The 20554-nt window shown below is 42.6% G+C and overlaps 1 protein-coding gene across 2 annotated transcripts in view; it reads left to right on the top strand.

Moving 5' to 3' along the window:
- Unc79 (unc-79 homolog, NALCN channel complex subunit) overlaps positions 1 to 20554 on the top strand; it is a 188028-nt gene that overhangs the window by 93468 nt on the left and 74006 nt on the right. For both annotated transcript variants that reach the window (XM_052185185.1, XM_052185184.1), the window contains 5 exons: positions 8742 to 9028; positions 12378 to 12560; positions 12878 to 13040; positions 15444 to 15593; positions 16219 to 17439. In XM_052185185.1, coding sequence (XP_052041145.1) covers positions 8742 to 9028; positions 12378 to 12560; positions 12878 to 13040; positions 15444 to 15593; positions 16219 to 17439 — 2004 coding nt within the window. The remainder of the gene's footprint in view (positions 1 to 8741; positions 9029 to 12377; positions 12561 to 12877; positions 13041 to 15443; positions 15594 to 16218; positions 17440 to 20554) is intronic.

Below are 20554 nucleotides of genomic sequence, written 5' to 3'. Positions count from 1 at the left end.
GGACAAGGTAAAAAAAAAAAACCAAGTGTTTCTCACTGGACCAGAGCGTTATTAGGATTTGTGAGCCTTGAAGGGTCTCAAGTGTCTGGGCTGTTGGTATGCCAATTCTTTACATGGTTTTCCAAGCAGGTGATTTCTGATTCCATTGACTTTTGGTCCAGTAAGAAGCATGTAACTTCCCACCTCTCCCTGAACAGCAGGCGTGACCAGGATTGCGCTTCTTGCTGCTATATGACTTATGTTTGTATGTGTAAGCTGCACATAGAAACACTGCATTTGTAGATGAGCATTTTCCTTAGGTAAAGCACACACTTCATTTGCATTTTGAAAGGTTTTGTGTTTGAATCACCATCTTCTCATCCTTGTAGCAGTTCTTAATTCCTTGCAAGTCTGAGCATTTCTGTTTCTCAGGAGCATTTCCATCGTTTGGAGGATCTGAAGGTCTTATCCAGGGTGACACAGCGTAACTTATCATGTCCTGTTCCTTATCGGGTGTATAACTCTGTGTCAGTATCCCGAGCATTGAGCAGATGTCTACACAGGGAGGGCCACCATTCCCGGAGGGACCATGAGCGTCTGAACACTTACTTACGTGTCTGTCACATCAACCTCAGTGGCTCACTCTTTCAGTGGTTTATTTTTCTATAAACATTTCAATTCTAATCTGAGAATAAGTTTAACTTAAAACTTTTCAAAATAGTATTGACTGACACCCAGAGAAAACATTTATGTAAGAAGACTTTGAAGATTGTGAGCATATTATAAAAAAGACACTCGAAACATAGAAATTCAGGAGTGGGAGAGATGAAAGGGCCACAGAGATCATGAATACAGGAAGTAGGAGCTGGCAGAAAACATATCTCCCTTTTCTATCGAAAGGGATCAAAAGACACAGAATAGCAAACAGGAGGCCCAGACCCTCTTCTCTGATTTGTACGCAGCTCTTCTTTGAGGTGGGAGAGAGAGATTCACAAGAACTTCTCGTCTAATGACACTGAGTGTCATTAGAATGGTGAGTTCTGAGCTGGAGAGATGGTTCAGTGATTAAGAGACTGCTCTCACAGAGGACCCAGGTTCAATTTCCAGCACCCACATGATGGTTCACAATTTTCTGTAACTCCAATTTTAGGAGATCTGATACCCTCTTCTGGCCTCTTAGGCATGGGTCATGTATATATGCCTGTGGACAAAGAGTTCACACATATAAAATAAAAAGAAAGAAATCTAGGAAGAAAGAAAGAAAGACAGAAAGACAGACAAAAAGAAAGAAAGAGAGAGAGAGAAAGAAAGAAAGAAGAAAGGAAAGGAAAGGAAAGGAAAGGAAAGGAAAGAAAAGAAAAGAAAAGAAAAGAAAAGAAAAGAAAAGAAAAGAAAAGAAAAGAAAAGAAAGGTGAGATCCATCCAGTTCCCTTTCAGTGGAACCTTTTGGAGAAAACTCTTAAGCTGTTTCATATATTTCCTTCATTTTATCCTGGGGCTGATCTTTTTGTCCAAGCTTCCTTGAAAGGCCAGTCTCTAGTTATGATCATCCTTTCTAAACATCTAACCAAAGGAGCCCCTGACATCTCTGTGGGAAAACATCCCTCTGTTCACTGAGGTTAAGAAAATCCTCCAGCTCCTCTCCCAGCAAAATGACCAGGGGGGAAGGGGCAGGTAACAGGGCTGTTTAAACTATGAAGTTAAAACTTCCGGACAGAGAATTCACACGATGAGGGAAGCTCACCTTAGATTTGGAAGTGGTTGTCAAAAACTTTCAAGGCGGTGTGAAACTGTGGCTGCATCTATAAATTGTCCTTTACTGGAAGCAGGGAAGCAATCAAGCCCTATCAGAAGATGGGGTGACTGCAGGGTAGGGTAATGTGGAAGCAAAGTGCCCTCAGCATAATACAGGGACTCCTGGGTAGTCTAGGTGGCAAGCCCTCTGTGCACACTTCCTATTGATTAGGCCTGAAGTAAACCGGATGTGATTTAATTATGCAGCAAAAAAGCTTTCTAGTTAGTTGCTGGTTAGGCTGAACTTTGGGGCTCTGGGTTTAAAATTTACAGTCTTCTACTCTTAGCCTTTATGTAGAGTGCACAGCAAATAAAACAGAGTATTTTTTTCTAGATATATGGTATACCCCTCAAGACCTGTAAAAAGCTGCATTTCTCTGTAATCTATAGCAGTCAAACCAATGTCTTTGGTGTGTGTAAATAGCACTCTTGGAATATGAAAGCTGACTCTGGAGGTATACAGGAGAAGCTGAGTTTCTCACAAAGGGATAGATATCACAAATTTGTGGGTGACAGAATTAGATGTCACATCCAGATTTCCCAAGCTCTCTGTTTACGTAGCATATGTGGCCAAGGCTAGCAGGAGCTCAGCACCGTGTTCATTGGGATTTCAGACTCTTGTAACGGTTGGTCTGACGTGCATTCAGTTATGCACAGGTGCATTTTCAGTAATACCATGAGCATCTCAGTTTTGTATGTCTATAGTGACCACTGAAGGTCAGGTGAGTGCACGGCTCAAATCTATTAGCCCAGTAACAGTGCCAGCCACAGGAATGTAAAATGCCAGATCCTGCCATGTTTCTCATTCCCTGGGATGAGTAACTGGAAGTAAGAGGATATAATTATATTTCATGTACATTTTGTGCCTCTTCACCTGTAGTGTCTTTATACAGGTGCCTAGCTTTGTCTTTATAGAGCCTTTGGATGTATGTAAGTGTTTCCCCCCCAATCTGTGTTCAGACAGGAAAACTGAAACACTACAGTATTACATCATTCTACTTGGTGCTCGACTTAAGGTCTCACCAGTTGAGAACATGATTAATAGTCACACAAAAGAGACTTGACTCACTTGTTTTCCACTACTGTAGGAGCCTCCCGATGGTTGGTTTTATGAGTTTCTGCCTTATAGCACATGAAGACACTAATCTGGTTGACTCGGTATTCAGTTCTCCAGTGTCCAGAAAAAACATTTTCTCCAGGTTGGTCCAGAGCTATCCCAGTCCTCACAGGACACACATTCTTCCAGCCTGTAGAGAAATTTGGAGATCTTATTACCCACATTTACACTTAGAAGAAAAGGTGCCTCGTGCTGGTTAGAACTGGTAAATGTGTCTTGCACTGGCCTTTCCTGCCTCCTCTTCAGTGGCCATGCCTGTGATTTCAAACAACTTCTCTTTGAGCTCCTTTGCCCTACAGATGATTTACTCTTCACCTCCCCGGCTTGCAAAGTCCCTGTTCATCACCGAAGTACCAGTTGTTTCTATTGGAATGTTTGTGTTTATAGTGATAGTTTTGAGAAGTAACTTTTTCTGAACAAACATTTCTGTATCTACTATTCCAGGAAACAGTACAACGATACATGAGAAATGTTTACAATCTCAACTTACTTATAGGCAAGGAAGGGAGCTAAACATGACCATCAGCGGCGAGTGCGCATCTGGAGAGAAAGTGGTAGATCTTTGGGTGGTTCCCATCAGATGGGCAGGAGAAGTGCATCTCATCAGCTGAAGCCACAGGACACTTTTCATCCGGGTTCTCAGTAGTGGGCACTGCCACAGTTTGTTTTTTATTATTCAGTCGTGAACATCATAACTAAACACACCCATGGAGGGAAGGGTTTACTTCATCTTAAAGCTTATAGTCCATCATGAAGGAAAGTCAGGACAGGAACTCAAGGTGGAAACGTGGAGGCAGGCACTGAAGCAAAGACCACAGAGGAGCGCTGCTTACTGGCTTGCGCTCCATGGCCTTTTCAGTTTGCTTTTTTATACCACCTGGGACCACCTGTCCAAAGACGGCACCACCTGCTGTGCTCTGGATCCATATCAATCATAAACCAAGAAAATGCCCTACACACTTGTCTACAGGGAATCTGATGGAGGTGTTTTCACAGATGACAGTCTCTCTTCCAAAATGACTCTAGCTTGTGTCATTGACAAACAAACAAAACAAAGCCAAAACAAAAACCCATAACCAGCACACAGTGTAAGCAAATGATGGTAGACATAGGCTAAGAAGAAGCAAAAATATGGAGGAGGAGCACATGAGTTATGAAGTCAGCCACAAGAATATGCACATGCACATATACATATATGTATACATGTACATATACCACACACACATTCACAGATATACACAGACACACAGACACATACACACACACACACACACACACACACACACACACACACACGACCTCCTATGAGAAAAGCTTTAAGCTGACAGATAAGTGTGAGCATAAGATTGGAATGCAGCCTAATATCCAGTTTTTGACCTTGGGATTTCTAGGCCAAAGGTAAAACACTCATGGAAGTGGTCTTTGTTTTCTCATGTGTTACTTTGAAAAAAGAGGAGCATTATTTGAATTCAGGTCACTTAGACATTTATGAACAATGGGTATCTACTATATGTTAGATATCATCCTCTGTTCCGTGAAGGATGCTAAGATGAATAAGATATAGCACATGCCTTCAAACCCTGTATGTTTTTACAGGGAAAAATAAAACCAATGAATAGATAAAGTTCTGCCTTGCATAAAAGTTATTTGGGAAGCTAAAGGCAATTTTTCCTTTTACCCCCCTGCTTCCCACCTCCCCTTTCTTATCTTTGGAACACAACAGAATATAGGGACCTTGTCCAGTTACTGACAGGAGTGTGGGCTTAGGCTTCTGGAAGGAAGATTCATGGTTCCACATGAGGGAATGGGTGGAGTCCATCTTCGTAAAGCAGAGATCACTGTGAGCACAAATAAGGGTGGGCTAGTGTTGGCTCTTCTGAGATCCCAGACACCCCAGCTTTGGGGAATGCCTAGCACTCAGGGATGTGGGAGGACCAGGAGATAAGTTGGGAAAAGCAGACCCTGATCCTGCCTGGTGCCAAATAATCTGAGCCTGTGACATACTCCCCTTCAAAGTTTCTGTCAGTTACTCCATTCTGAACACGCAGTGGTCTACACTAAATGGTGTTGGGCTAGCTCTGCCTACAGCATTATAATGATGTCAACATGTTCACCTTAAGGGATAAAAATCAAACTTTTAAACCTTGCTATGGTTAAGGAAGATAAAGGAACCACATAGACTAGAACTGAAGATTAGTGGCTGTTCTAACTGCCACGCCTTAGGAGAATGTATTGCGGTTATTTAGTTTCAAGATGGGAAATTCACATCTTTTATAATAAATAACTCTCCAGCTCATTTTTCATAGGGCTTTGATGGGAGCCACCTTTCCTTAGGAAGGGTGTATCTGTCATAACCCCACTTTATTCTAATAGATGATGAGCTAAATGCAGACTCAGACTCTTGATGGTGGGAGGAGTAAGCAATAGCGTTTTACTTTATGCACGTGGATCAGTGCATTTAACGGTTTGTTAAGGATGTGTCATCACGACTGTTGAGGGAAGTCACCTAAAGCAGCATCAGTCACTCTTGAAGCACAGGTCACTGAAAGGAGGCCGCATAAGACACGACATTCAGCCATCGGGGAAATATGATTCGCTAAGAATTTTTAAAACGTGCCCCTTGTAACGGGGAGGAGAGCCATGGAATAGTTCGGATGAAGCTAGATTCATTGTTTTTTCTCACCTGTGACTTGAGACAGAGTGAAGTGGAGGGGGAGGTCTCTCTGTTCTGAGGTTCCTAGCTCATTAGGACAGAAATCAAAGTAGTTTTTAACTGTTTACACTTCCGTTTAGGAGTCAGGCTTCACTAGACAAGGAGGAGCCAGGCATGGCTGAGAGATGTAACTTCTCTTCATCCTGCACCCCAGAGCAAAAGGACTTGAGTGCTGGCTCCTGCTCTAGCAGTACCACTTGCTGCTATAGTAATCAGAACCATGTGGAACCTGCATGCACACAATTGTCACATTTTTATCAGTTTGCTTGAAGCAGTGATGTTATTGCAGTTGTAAAATAATACCCCAAAAGAAGGAAATCAAAAGTAGTTTTTTTAAATGCTTTATATTTATATGTGTGCACACCTCCTTGTCTGTGTGTGCAACACATGCATATAGGTTCCTCAGAGGCCAGAAGAGGGATTTGATGTCACAGGTGACTGTGAGCTGCATGGTGTGGGTGATGGGAACTGAACCCCTATCCTCTACAAGATCAGCAAGTACTCTTAACTGACGAGGCAAATCCCTGTGCCCTAAAGAGACATTTTTAAATGGTTTAATATGTATATGTGTGTTTTCAGAAACTAACATCATTAGTCATTAGGGAAATGCAGACCAAAACAACCCTGAGATTTCACCTTACACCAGTCAGAATGGCTAAGGTCAAAAACTCAGGAGACAGCAGGTGTTGGCGAGGATGTGGAGAAAGAGGAACACTCCTCCACTGCTGGTGGGGCTGCAAGATGGTACAACCACTGTGGAAATCAGTCTGGAGGTTCCTCAGAAAACTGGACATGAGACTTCCAGAGGACCCTGCTATACCTCTCCTGGGCATATACCCAAAGGATTCCCTGGCATGCAATAAAGACACATGCTCCATTATGTTCATAGCAGCCTTATTTATAATAGCCAGAGTCTGGAAAGAACCCAGATGCCCCTCAAAGGAGGAATGGATACAGAAAATGTGATATATTTACACAATGGAATACTACTCAGCAATTAGAAACAATGAATTCACAAAATTTTTAGGCAAATGGTTTGATCTGGAAAATATCATCCTAAGCGAGGTAACCCAATCACAAAAGAATACACATGGAATGCAATCTCTGATAAGTGGATATTAATTAGCCCAGAATCTCTGAATACCCAAGGCACAAATTGCATAACAAATGACTCCCATGAAGAAGTATGGAGAGGGTCCTGATCCTGGAAAGGATTGATCTAGCATTGGAAGGGAATATAAGGACAGAGTAAAAGGAGGGAGGTGATTGGAGAAGGGATGGAGAGAAGAAGGTTTATGGGACATATGGGGAGGGGGGGTCTGGGAAAGGGGAAATCATTTGGAATGTAAACAAAGAATAGAGAAAAGAAAAATATTAAAAAAAGAATTTCTTTTGATCAGATCTTATAAATATTCAGTTTAGAGTTAATATGTGATGATGTTGGACAGTGTTAGTCTTTCACTGAAATAAATTATTCCCATAAATTGATTTGTGATAAATGCCTCCGTATAATGATGCTTATGGACCACTCATGTGAGAAACAAAATCTTAGGTGCTTTAAACATGATTTTAGTTGGGAAAATGTCTAAGGCATGTTGCATGTATGCGTGTTGCATGTGTGAACATTGCATGTATGCAGAATGCATGCCTTCCTAGACAGACACATAAGAGAGAAAAGGTTAATAACTTGGGGCCATAATGACAAGTGTCAGAAGCCTTAGTTTTAGTTGCTTCTGCCTCCTCTTTACTTGTTAACCATCTCCTCCTTGCAGATCACTGGTGGGGAGGTCAAAACCCTTCTGCCGACCTGAGAAAGTAGTTAAGCAAGGTTTCTGCCTTCTAGGTGGGCTGTGTTGAAGTATAACAGCTAACTGTTGGTTGGGTGTTATTTTATGCCACTGTCCCATTAGACAGCCCACTTCTTCACTGTAAGGAAACATTTCTTTTATCTTGCTTCTCTTCATGGGGTCTTTAAAGATTGGAATTTTGTCAGACTAACCGAGCTATCAGTGGCTATTAATTGCTCCCTGGATCTCTGTCACATCATTTTTTAGCACAGCTGTAACGGATGCAGCCAAGGTTAGGTTTGTGAAAGCTTGTACCCAATGCTTGTCTTCTCGCAGCAGTATTTTATTTTTCTCACATGAAGAGATGAGAATTCTGGTGTCCAGCTCTAACCTGTAACACAAAAACTTTAATTTTGATTTAGAAATCCTAATGTTGTTTGTCAAAAGGACAGGCTGCAGAGTGCTTTGACTAAACCCCAAAGCAAATAAATGCAAGAAATAAATGTATGAAGACTCACCAAACCTGACCACGGAGTGGAGGCGGGTGGGGCAGGGGGTGGGGCAGGCTAGAAGGCTGGGACCACTCAGATATAATCAGCAGCTTAAGAGGAAGCCAAGGACTAGGGTGCGTTTTCTTCCATGTGAACTCTCAGCTCATCTTCACGTGCTGTTTTTTTTTTTTTAATGTTTTTGAGAGCTCCTGTCTCTCTCTGTCTTTCCTCCCCCTCTGTGTCTCTCATTACATACTGCAGGGCTTATCATTGGCCATTTATAATTCAGGCAGTACATACTCCTGAATCTCTGAGCATTTGGGGAAAAAAAAACCAAATATTATTTTGCCCTAGCTGACTCACGAACATAATTGAATCAAGACAATAATTTAAATAAATTTAATCAAAATCCCCCAGCAGATCCTTTTAGACTTAGTGAAATTTAGCATCTGGGGTTGATCTTAACAGCATATTGCACAAACTGGGTCGAGCCTTCTTTGTCTTAGTCCTGGAGGGTACAACTTTGCTGCTCCATTAAGAACTGCTGAGTGCCAAGTTTGTTAGGTGTTTGTCTGACTCTTTAAGAATAGAGTTGCTGTATAGTTCCTCTGTTTAATTTCCATTCCTGTCTCACTCTAACTTGGTTACTTGGTGAATGATGGAGACAGCAGCTTCCTCAGGAACGACGCTTTACTGAGGAGCCTCACTGGGCCCTTAAGTTTCTCATCTAGAACAGACCTTTAACTACGCAGTAGAAGTGGAAAGTACAGACGGTGGCTTGTCCATGTCAGGTGGTGACTTGATGTAAACTTGCTTGAGGGGACGCAGCTGCACACCGATTGTGTTTCTTACACCGACAGGACACCAGTCTCCCGAAAACGACAACACCATCAAGGACTTGCTCCCAGAAGATGCTGGCATTGATCACCAGACGGTTCACCAGCTGATCACAGTACTCATGAAGTTCATGGCCAGGGATGAAAGCAGTGCGGAGTCAGACATCAGCAGTGCCAAGGCCTTCAACACAGTCAAGAGGCACCTCTATGTTTTACTCGGCTATGACCAACAGGAAGGGTGCTTCATGATTGCACCCCAAAAAATGCGCCTGTCAACATGCTTTAATGCGTTCATTGCAGGAATTGCCCAAGTAAGTGTAACGATGCTCTCAGGAATCCCGTCTCAGTTTTTGATAAAAACAAGACATCCGTTCCATTTACATAATGTTGAGTATGAACGTTTGTTCAATTCCTTGGTAAGGAAGGGGTCTGTGAAGGGGAATATGAAGAAGCAGGAGGAGTTAATAACTTTATATTATAAAGGAAATATTCGTAAAATATCTGTAACTCAACACTGTGTACAAGGGACCTGCCTTCAGGTCCTCAGTGCCCAGTGGAAAGGACAGTCACAGCAGTGTGTAGCTATAACTCCAGTGCTGGGCAATGGAGCCAGAGAAGTCCCTGGAGCTCCTTGGCTAGCCAGCCTAGCTAATTGGTGCGTCCCACGTTCAATGAGAGACCTCATCTAAAAGAATGAGGTGGAGAGGGCCCTAGGAAAATATCTGATATCATTTTGACCTAGCTCTATACACATTTGCACACGTGTGTATGATTGTGAGTACATGTGTAAATACATGCTTGCTCACAAACACATATATACATATGCCCCATGCACTCACACATATAGAAGATGTTCACAAATGTGCACATACAGAGAGAAAGAACTCCCAAACACTTACACATATAAACTTCATTTGCTTACAATCACACAAGCACACATATGCACAACTGACAAACACACACATACATCCCATGTGCTTATACACGCGCACACGTAGAACTCACAAACACATACGTATACCCAATGTGCTCTCTCACACACAAAAGGATAAACACACACAGAGAGACAAATGTGCATAACACACCTCATGCACTCTCTCACACAGACTTTTAAGAACAGTCTTATTATTATGCAGTTATTACCACTATCCATCTCTTAAAACTCTTCGTCTTCTTAAAACTAAAACTCTGTGCCCAGTAAGCAATGAGAGGTCAAACCGTTTTCTGTTTGTTTGAGTGGAATCCTGTTTAACATTGAGCCCCTTTGGCCCCAGATGAAGAGAGCTGAGTTAAGATAACTTGTTTCCTGCCACACTGCCACCCCGGCTCCTCTGAGTTTGTGTGCTCCTTCAGTGAGCTGTACTATGTGCCTCTGCAGACGTCACCTGCGTTCTTTCTAGTCTGGTGATGAGCGCTCACACTGCTCTGGACTCCTTGCTACCCCAGTATGGTAATTCAGCTCAGCAGTAAACACCCTTGGGTGTACCTTAGCACCACCCTGATCATTGCTTTTGGATGTGAGTCAGAGGAGGATTACTGGATCCTGGGCTCCATGTCTAATTAGATCAGTGGTACACATCTCACCCTCTTGATTAGCTGCGGCCGTTTGCACAGAGTTTAGGGTTTTTTTGTTTGTTTGTTTTTTTACCGTGGTTATCGGTTTGTGTCCATTCTCTTCTTTGGTTTCTTTTCTCATGGGCAATAGATTCTCTTGGTGTGGGAGGGGATTACAGTTAAGGCACTGTATGCATCTTCGTCAGTGTCTGCCTTGTGGCAGGGACTCAGCAGTTTCTCCAAAGATTGTAATATGGTGAACTCGAACAAGCAAATCATGAGTAACCTGCAGACAGCTACCCTTGCTGAGGCAGAGAGCTGGACATGTGTCATTCTACAAAACAAACACTTCCCCACTTTGTCCCCTCTCTGAGTCTACACCATGTATGTTTACTTTAGACTTTATTTTGTTTTTTTTATTTTTTATTTTTTGGTTTTTTGAGACAGGGTTTCTCTGTGTAGTTCCAGCTGTCCTGGAACTCATTCTGTAGACCAGGCTGGCCTCAAACTCAGAAATCTGCCTGCCTCTGCCTCCCAAGTGCAGGGATTAAAGGCATGCGCCACCACTGCCCGGCTTGACTTTATACTTTTTAAGATTAAAAGATATAAAATACTTCTTCTGAATCTGTGTCACATTTACACACACCCATGTGTATTTACGCACCCATGCACGCGCACACATACACATTGTATCTAGCCATATTTTTTAAAACTAACTTTGACAACTTTTTGCATTCATTTCTTTTTGTGTGTGTGTTCTAAGACATACATGTGAGGCCAGAGGACATCTTGTAGATTGAGTCTCTCATCCAACATGTGGTAACCAAGGATACAACTCAACTTATCAGTTATCAGGCTTGGCAGCAAGTACCTTACTGAATGAGCTATCCCACTGTCCTGACTCATTTTTTTAATGATAAACTCGTATAGCCAGGAGTGTTGGGGCACGCCTTTAATCCCAGCACTTGGGAGGCAGAGGCAGATGGATCTCTGACTTTGAGTCACCCTGGTCTACAGAATGAGTTCCAGGACAGTCAGGGCTACACAGAGAAAGCCTGTCAAAACAAACAAACAAACAAACAAACAAACAAACAAAAACGAACGTGAAAACAAAAACCAAAACCTAACAATCCCCTCAAACAAAAAAAAACCAAACAAGATGTATATATAATGGTGAGATGACACAGAGCTGCAATCCCAGCACTTAGAAGGCAAAAATAGAAGGATAATGAAGTATAGGCTAGCCTGGGCTACATGTGACACGTTTCATTTTTTTCTTAAAAAACACAATATTCTATATACTGATATACACATAACTTTAAAAATCAAATGAATAATTATGAAGTTTGTGTCCAAGAAATCCTTTTCTATTTAATGGCTACAAAGCATTCTTTTATATAACTAAGATTTTATTTATTTTGCTTTTTTTGTTTGTTTGTTTATTGCTACAGAATCTCACACTGTAACTCAGTATTTAGTATGTAGACCAGGCTGGCTTCACATCCTCCTGTCTCAGCCTTCCGAGTTTTGGGATTGCAGGCATCAACCACCATACCTGGCATAAATAACATTTAACTAATTGTTTAACGTGGAGATAATTTTCAGTTTGACACAACAAAGCCGTGCTGCATGTCCTTATCCAGACATTTCAGACCCCTGGTCAGATCACTCCTTCAGATTCGTTAAGCCTCGGTGATAGAGGATATATACTTTTTTCTTTGTTAAATTGCTGTTCTAGAAGATTCTACAACTTTCTGCTCTTGCCCAATTTGTCCAAACAATCTTATTGCTCTTGATGGTTAAAACAGGGGTTTCTTTTCATCCAGATGAGCCTAGTCATAGTTAGCTGTTGTAATGGGTATTTTAGTAGATACAATTTGACAATAATAAAGTAAATATTACTTTATTTTACATAATAAAGTAAATAGGTAATTAGATTAAAACTATCAATTTGTAAGTGTTATGATTTATCATGATGTTCCCTTTCATGTATACTGTCTATTAATATTGATATTTCGTGAGGTGCCTCTATGACGGCTCAATTTTTTCCTTTTACTTCTAGATATTTATAGTTTTCTTTCAGTTACTAATATTCTTCTATTTCAGGTTATGGACTATAACATTAACTTGGGCAAACACCTTCTCCCCCTCGTGGTTCAGGTGCTCAAATACTGCTCTTGTCCTCAACTCCGGCATTATTTCCAACAGCCGCCTCGCTGCTCCCTCTGGTCCCTAAAGCCTCACATCAGGCAGATGTGGTTGAAGGCCTTGCTCGTCATCCTTTACAAGGTGAGCGGCTGCGCCCCCTCCGCTGGGGCGGAAGGTTCTCTCAGACAGTGAAGTGCCAGGCGAGCACCTACCTGATAAGGATTCCACGGGATAAACACTTCAGGCATCGCTGCGATCTAGCCCGCGTTGCCCTCAGTGGTCTGGTACAAGGAGAGACGGGGGACCCTATAAAACAACGTATGGTCAGAAGCCATGTTGTTACTTTTGTGTGTGTGTTTCTAGTGCACGAGAAATACAAGAAAAGCTATCCAGTAGGATGAGCTGGAAAACGCAACCTCTGAAATAACCGCTTGTATTTTCTCCCCCCATTTGAACAGTATCCGTACAGAGACTGTGATGTCAGCAAGACCCTGCTGCACCTGATTCACATAACAGTCAATACACTCAATGCGCAGTACCATAGCTGCAAGCCCCACGCCACGGCAGGACCTCTGTACACTGACAACAGCAACATAAGCAGATACAGCGAGAAGGAAAAAGGTACTTCTCAGGACAGCTTTCTGTCCAGAACTTAGCTGGGATACAGCATGTACATCCGGACAGCAGTTTTCATGTTTTCTAAGGAGTGTGAGGAGCACCCTGTAGATCCTTAGGAAGAATCCTGTAAGACACTAAACAGTCCCTTTCCTATTTGGTTAATTTTTCAAACTCTCTCAGGAATGTTACTTTCCCTTTTGAACCGAGCGCGCATAATAATAATAATGTTAGCTCTGCTCTTTTCTGCCGTTTGATCGAGGGGCTTTTAGAGCCTGCCATTCCACGCTGCAAACATTTTGCCTTTGAGGTGTAACCTGGTTGGGTAGGCAGTCAGTGGAATCCTCATTTCTGGGTCTCTAGTTTGCCCTTGAACTTTGTGCTCACAGATTTTGAGTTCAGTCTCAATTTCCTCAAGTGCCTTTCTGAACCTCATTATTCAGTATGGCGTGATTGAAGGGAGGCACTGGAGACGAAGGACTTTTTGGGTATCAGTTTAAATCATTGTCGCTGTTGATGCCTTTCCTCAGAGGCGATGCCAGGATGGGATGCTAAACTGGGTGAAAGCCCAGGTGAAAGATGAAAAACCAAGGTTTGTACCTTTGATAAATGTCACAGTGTAACTAGAATTACAGTGGTGACATCATCGAATCTAGTCCTGGGAGAGAACCGAGTGTCTGATGACCTTGCAGTATGAGAACAGCGAGCAGTCGGAACTGGGGCTGGGGGGAGGTGCAGGAAGGAGCTGAGCCAGTGGCCAGTTGTCCACTGTTTGTTGCCGAGAGAGGACCGAGGTGCCAGGTTCAGGTTTGCGTCAGAGAAAGCTGAGGACCAGCTAGGATTCTGGCGCCAGTCAGATTCTCCTTGAAGAGCATATTGTTTGTCAGCTAAGGTCTCTGGAAAATTCCTTAGATTCATTTAAGCTGTGGCATTTTTCAGTGTGCTCAGTGTTTAGACAGGCCACCGCCAGGTGACTTCCGGGGTGGGAAGGGGATAGCTTCTTGTCCACCCATCTTTATCGTGGAAAAGAGTACAATTATTTCAAAGCTATGAAATGCAATTCACAATTGCTATTTACTTAGAAAACTAGTTTTTGAAAGAGATTTTTTTTTCCTAAAAAAACTAAAAATAAAGTGGGTCATTTTGATGCATTTTGCCAGAAACATGGGAACTTGATGGAATGTCTCATCTTTGTGTAAGTTCACACAGAGCTTTGTATTCATTTGATTGTTAATGTTTTTATTTGATTTAAAAGATTACTACAGTCCCATCAACTAAAGTTTAATGCTTCAGGTCCCATTCACTGCAAAACTCTCATGCATTAGAAGAGAATTTGTCTTTAAACTTTAGGACTGACATTTCCTTAGACTCAAGAAATTTAGACTCAGCATGGTTGTCACCTCTGGGTCACATCTTGTCACATGTAGGTATCCCTAAAGCTAAAACATTGCTGTCTCAGAGATGCTGAACTCAGATCGTGGGTAATTCCATTTACTGGGATGTGATGTGCATGTCTCTGCTCTTTTTCCCACTGCCCATCTAAGGCCTTGTCCTTTCAGAAGGATGAGAGTGGAAACTTTGGGAAGCAAGTGTTAGGTTTTGCAGCATGGGGATCTTGCTTTATTTACATGTTACTTGGATTATTTGTACCTAAAAGCAGCCTCGTAAGAATAGAAGAAGGGATCTCTAGGTGAGCTTAGTAGACCTCAAGCAACCAATGGTCTGTGTAGCCCAGGCTCACCAAAGCCAAAGGTTTTTCCATAGGACCCATAAACTCTATTGCAGACAGGCAGCAAATGCCACAGAGGAGAGTCTTCGAATAGGAAGAAGTGTGATTTTTCTGTTTTATTTTTCCTTCGTTTACTCTTTCAGTCCATAATCATCTGTGGGGCTTCCGAGATGACGAGTGGCTCTCCTAAGCTTTCTCTGTGTGTTGTGTGTTTCATTACCAAATGTAGAGTACAGTATTTTGCATTCACAAAGCATAAGGTGCATGTACTGTTAGGCTGTGTCTACGCCAGTTCCCAGATCACAAGATCATATATATATATATATATTTAGAAAGGTCAAGACACACTCCTGTTAATTTCCTCTTTGTCAAATTAGCCTGAAAAACAACAGGTGGGTTTAAGCAGTGTCCAGACTCCTGGATGAAGTGCTGGCGTCTATATATACTTTGCTTTTAAGTGTAATGGGCACACTCCCCAAGGAAGTCTCTTGAGGACCACCGAGATACTTCTGACAGTGCTGCCCACCGTCTTTCAGAAGGCTGTGGGCTGCTTTGTAACAGGCTCTGCAGCTACAGAAAGTGTCGACCATTCTAGAATGCTCTCACCGAATGCTCGTGTAGACACAGCCTAAGAGAGAGTGACCTCCTAAGTGTAATTTTGACTTTCTCTCCCCAATTAGAAGAAGATAGTGTTTTTGATGAATCTGATATTCATGATACACCTACTGGACCCTGCAATAAAGAGTCTCAAACTTTTTTTGCAAGATTGAAAAGGATAGGCGGCAGCAGGATGGTGAAGGGCCCGCCGCTTGGGATGAATTTGCAGAGAAGTATGACCTTTTCCTTAGTAGCTTCATGCAGAAATGTTGTACTCTACTGTTTGTTTGGGGTGAAATCTTAATTTTATTATGTTACTACATATTTTGATATTGTTGATTTTTATATATATGTATGCACAAACAGTATATATATATATGCATACATTTATATATATACTCAAGTTGACAGACACGTCATTAATGTCATGATTGTCTTCAAGGGCCATTGCTTGGTTTGATTTGTTGCGAAATGTTTGCTTCTCTTCCACACAATTTGAATACACGTTCCTAGATCTGCCTCAGCTGAAAAACAAAACAAAATAAACAAAACACCCAAACCAAACCAGAACAACCCTCCTCTCTAATGTCTAATGAAATATCAGAGCTGAGGCGCTACCTCAAAGCTTGATTTTTGGAAATTTGACCTTAAAGCATTACTTGGGCTTCTCTTGTACCCACGTTTCCCAGTTTTTGAAATCAGAATGAATCTTACAAAAACATGGCCAGAAAGTCAGTTTTCCCTTCTGGTAGAGCTGGGATTATAATTACGAATTGTGCCAATTGTGTGCCCAAGTTTGAGGGGAAAAATGATACACTCTCCAAGGGAAATAGTACTAGCTCTTTCTGTTTTAATCAGGTGAAATAGAACTGACCGAATATAGAGAAACGGGTGCGTTACAAGACAGCGTTCTACACTGTGTGAGAGAAGAAAGCATTCAGAAAAAAAAGCTACGCTCTTTTAAACAAAAATCTCTTGATATAGGGAATGCAGACTCCCTCTTGTTTACGTTAGATGAACATCGTAGGAAGTCCTGCATAGATCGCTGTGACATAGATAAGCCTCCCGCCCAAGCTGCTTATATCACACAACGGCAAAACGACCACCACGGACGTTCTAGACAGAATTCTGCTACGAGGCCGGACAATACTGAAATCTCCAAGAATCCAGGCACCGAAGGTTTTCAAGAAACACGAAGGCCGGTGATCCCAGAGGTTAGGTTGAACTGCATGGAGACGTTTGAAGTGAGAGTCGATTCCCCAGGAAAGCCTGCTCCTAGGGAGGATTTAGATCTGATAGATCTGTCCTCAGACTCAACATCTGGGCCAGAGAAACACTCTATACTGTCCACATCCGACAGTGACTCTCTGGTGTTTGAGCCTCTCCCGCCTCTCAGAATAGTCGAAAGTGATGAAGAAGAAGAGATGATGAACCGAGGGAATGGCGGTCCCTTGGGTAACGACGCTGCCTCCTCCCCCTCCATCCCCAGCCAGCCCTCTGTCCTCAGCCTGAGCACAACTCCTCTTGTGCAGGTGAGTGTAGAGGACTGTTCCAAAGACTTCTCTTCCAAGGACTCAGGAAACCACCAGTCCATGAGCAATGAAGATTCTACTGTCACAGCTCTGGATGACCTCACGGACTCTGAAGAGCTGTCCAAGTCAGAGGAGCTGAGAGAGTTTGCCTCTGGCAGTCCACTCACACTTAAGCAAAAACGAGACCTCCTTCAGAAGTCCTCCGCCGTCCCTGAAATGTCGGTGGACTACAACCCCGAACCTGGCCCTGCTGAAGAAAAGCCAGGGCAGACACCAACATCAGGGGCCAAAACTGTGCTCCTTAAAGTTCCCGAAGATGGCGAGAATCTAACAGAAAGTGAGAAGCCCAACACTAGTGCTGAGTCTGACACAGAACAGAACCCTGAAAGGAAGGTGGAGGAGGATGGAGCCGAGGAATCAGAATTTAAGATTCAGATCGTCCCCAGGCAGAGGAAACAAAGGAAGATTGCCGTCAGCGCTATCCAGAGAGAATACCTCGACATCTCCTTCAACATCCTAGACAAACTGGGTGAACAGAAGGATCCAGGTAAGCCTGCCTCTCTTCTTTCAGATCTTCAGGTTTGTGCATCTTACTTGGTAGGGTTTTGACATAAAATATACACCAAACTGGAAATCTTATAATGTCAAGGCTGACATTATAACTGCTCCATGACCACTCAGAATCCATCCTGCTCACCACATGTGCTGGATTCAGTTGAGGCTGTACCGGCTCCATCAATGTTCTGTGTTTGTTGTTTCTAATTTTTACATCAACCTTGGCTGTTCTGAGCAGTAAGAGACAGTGGCTAATTGATACCTGGATATTTTAAAAGTAAGTTTGGATGTCTTAAACCAACAGAAGATATTAATTTTGTGATATTTTTTATTTTCCATTTTCTCTTTCTTGTTATAATTTGCTTTCTGTTTCTGTGCTAAAACACTGCCCCAAAACAACTTGGGGAGAAAAAAAGGGCTTGTTTTGTCTTATACTTCCAGGTCACAATCCATCATTGAGGGAAGCTGGGGCTTCCATTCAAGGTAGGAATCAGGAGGCAGGAGCTGAGGCAGAGACCATAACGGTGCTTTATTGAATTATTGGCTCACTTCCAGACTCAGCAACCTTTCTTATCCCCGGTTGGCACTGCCCAGAGTGGTCTGACTCCTCATACATCAATTAGTAATTAAGAAAATGCTCTTACAGACATGCCCACAGGCCAGTCTGATGGGGGCAACTCCTCAATTGCTTATGTAATTGGCAATCCCTGTTCCCAGGTATGTACTATGAAGTTGGCAATCAAAACTAGGCATCGCACTCCTGTTGATGGTAGTGAACTATATAATCTGAAGGCAGAGTAAATGAGCTGTTGAATAGTCATTTAGGGGCCACAGCAGATTGTATATACTGACCAAACATCAGAAACACCAAGTTACCAGTTCAATCTAGATCCCCATCCACAGACACCACCTGAAGGGTTCCCAGTCCCAAGCGACATTTCCTATGCTTTCTTTGATGGTTTTAAAACGTTGCTATCAGATAGTCACCTCATTCATAAAACCAGCCTCCTGCCGTGTTATAACGCGGATAGAGGTACTTCCTCCTTGTCTGAGTGATAATGGTGATTAAAGGTCTTGAGAAAAAGGAGGTTTTGGTTAGCTACAGTTATTTCAGTAGAAATAAGTTAGAAACCAGAGAGCATAGAGAATTGGCGAAGACCTTGAAGGTGACATAGCATCCAGCCTGTAGAATCTAAGGCTTCTGTTATAAACCTTTGCCTGTGACACAGTCCACCCCAAAGCAGCTACTTGGAAAACTACTCAGACCTCTTTATTTACACCAACATTTGTATGGGTTTCTATCTCTTCTTTAGTCCTAGGATTCAGTCAACGGTTTGCCCCAAAGACACTGTGCAAACCTATAGAGTGAGCATCGGTGTCTTTGGAAAGGGTCATGTTCTAACCAGGCACGGGTGGTGCCCTGCCGTATCGGGAAACTTTACCTAGCTACGAAGGTTTTGAGGGAAATGTGGACTTTTTTTTTTTTAATCTTATTTGTAGCCAGGGAAATTGCTGCATTTAAGGATAGAATTGGCTCAGAAACTATATAGGTCTATGATAGGAGTGTAAGAAAAAAGGTCTGCACGATAAACATTTATGATAAATAGGCTGTATGTATGTCATAAGACTTGCTAGTATATGCATATGTTTTAATCTTCTTAACTTACCCTTATTTTTAATCATTCCTAAAGATAACCAGGGTAAAACCCTGTGTGTGTGTGTGTGTGTGTGTGTGTGTCTGTGTATGTGTGTGTGTGGTTTATAGTCATATATTTGATCCCAGAACAAGAGAAAAGTATATGAAGACAGTAGATGGTTGTCTCATTTTTTATATAATGTACAATACCCATCAGTTCTTTAGACCCCACTTTCCACAGGCATACCCATCTGTCCCTTTCCCTATAGGGGGGACCGGAAGGAAGACTCAGTGTTTGACTCAGGTTTTCCTGCTTCTACCAGCAGGAGTAAGAGAAGCCCAGACACCCCCACTCCCGTATCCATTCAGACTGACAGCTTCATTTTCTAATTGCCTAGAGAACTGTTCTCACCTCTCTGCTGGTGGCCACCACTGTGTGGAAGACTTATGATCTGGGCTGCTCTTTGACGCTGTGAACCTCCAGTTCTGAAAACATTCTCACGCTACCTTCCCCTGCTACCTCAGACATCCACAGGTTCCTCATGAAAAATCCTCCATCTGTCTTTCTCTCTGTCTCTCTGTCTTTCTCTAATTTCCTTCACCTCTTTAGCCTAATGGGAGCTGGCTCTTCCCAAGGGCACAGCTTTCCTGAAAGCCCATGTAACTGACATGTGCTGCTGGGTTTGGGTCACTCACCATGGCCACCCTCGGCTGTTATTTCCTTACCTCTAAGACCCACAGCTGCTGTCATCTGACCATCAGACACACAATCTCATTGCTCTTTGATCCATCAACACATATGTCCCTGCCAACATTCTCACTGTTACTGAGTGTTGATGTCTTCTGACATTCTGACTTCCCAATTTTTGGAACAGTCTTAGTTCACTTCTTCCTGGGCAGTGATAAAATACAGCCAGCCAGCTTCCTGCTAGCATCGCCATGCAGTGGACTCCCCAGCATGGTGGACTGTATCTCCCTGGAACCATGGGTTTCAGGTTCTCATTTCTGTAGTCAACTACAACCTTCCCATAATTTCAACTCTACCTACTGTTCTTTGATGATCAATTCTTCTCACTCTCCTGACCAGTACTTATTGATCCTACTGTCCTTTTAGCATCTTCTACTTCATATCTTTCCTTTTCACCTTGAGTTCAAGTCCACTAGTTTTACTCATCCCTACCTGTATCCTCTTTGGCATTTCCCTTTTCAAACATGCTTGAATAAATACATCCCTCATGAAATCACACTCACCCTGCACTAGTACCTGCCCCATATGATGAATATGTTTAGATAGAAAATGTATAATGTGGATCCTGTCATTTGAGAGTCACAGTGACAAACCTTACCCTGGAAGTTACCCACCAGTTATATTGTGGGTATTTTCCAGTCCACAGTTCACGCTCCTGCTTAACTATTTCATAGCCACTTTCCTCCCCAGAGGTCTACTGACAAGCTCACAAGATCACAGAGA

This window comes from Apodemus sylvaticus, chromosome 6, assembly GCF_947179515.1.
Source record: "Apodemus sylvaticus chromosome 6, mApoSyl1.1, whole genome shotgun sequence".
Lineage (NCBI taxonomy): Eukaryota > Metazoa > Chordata > Mammalia > Rodentia > Muridae > Apodemus > Apodemus sylvaticus.
Note: the sequence above shows the minus strand (reverse complement) of the source record. Positions and strands in the feature narration are given on the sequence as shown.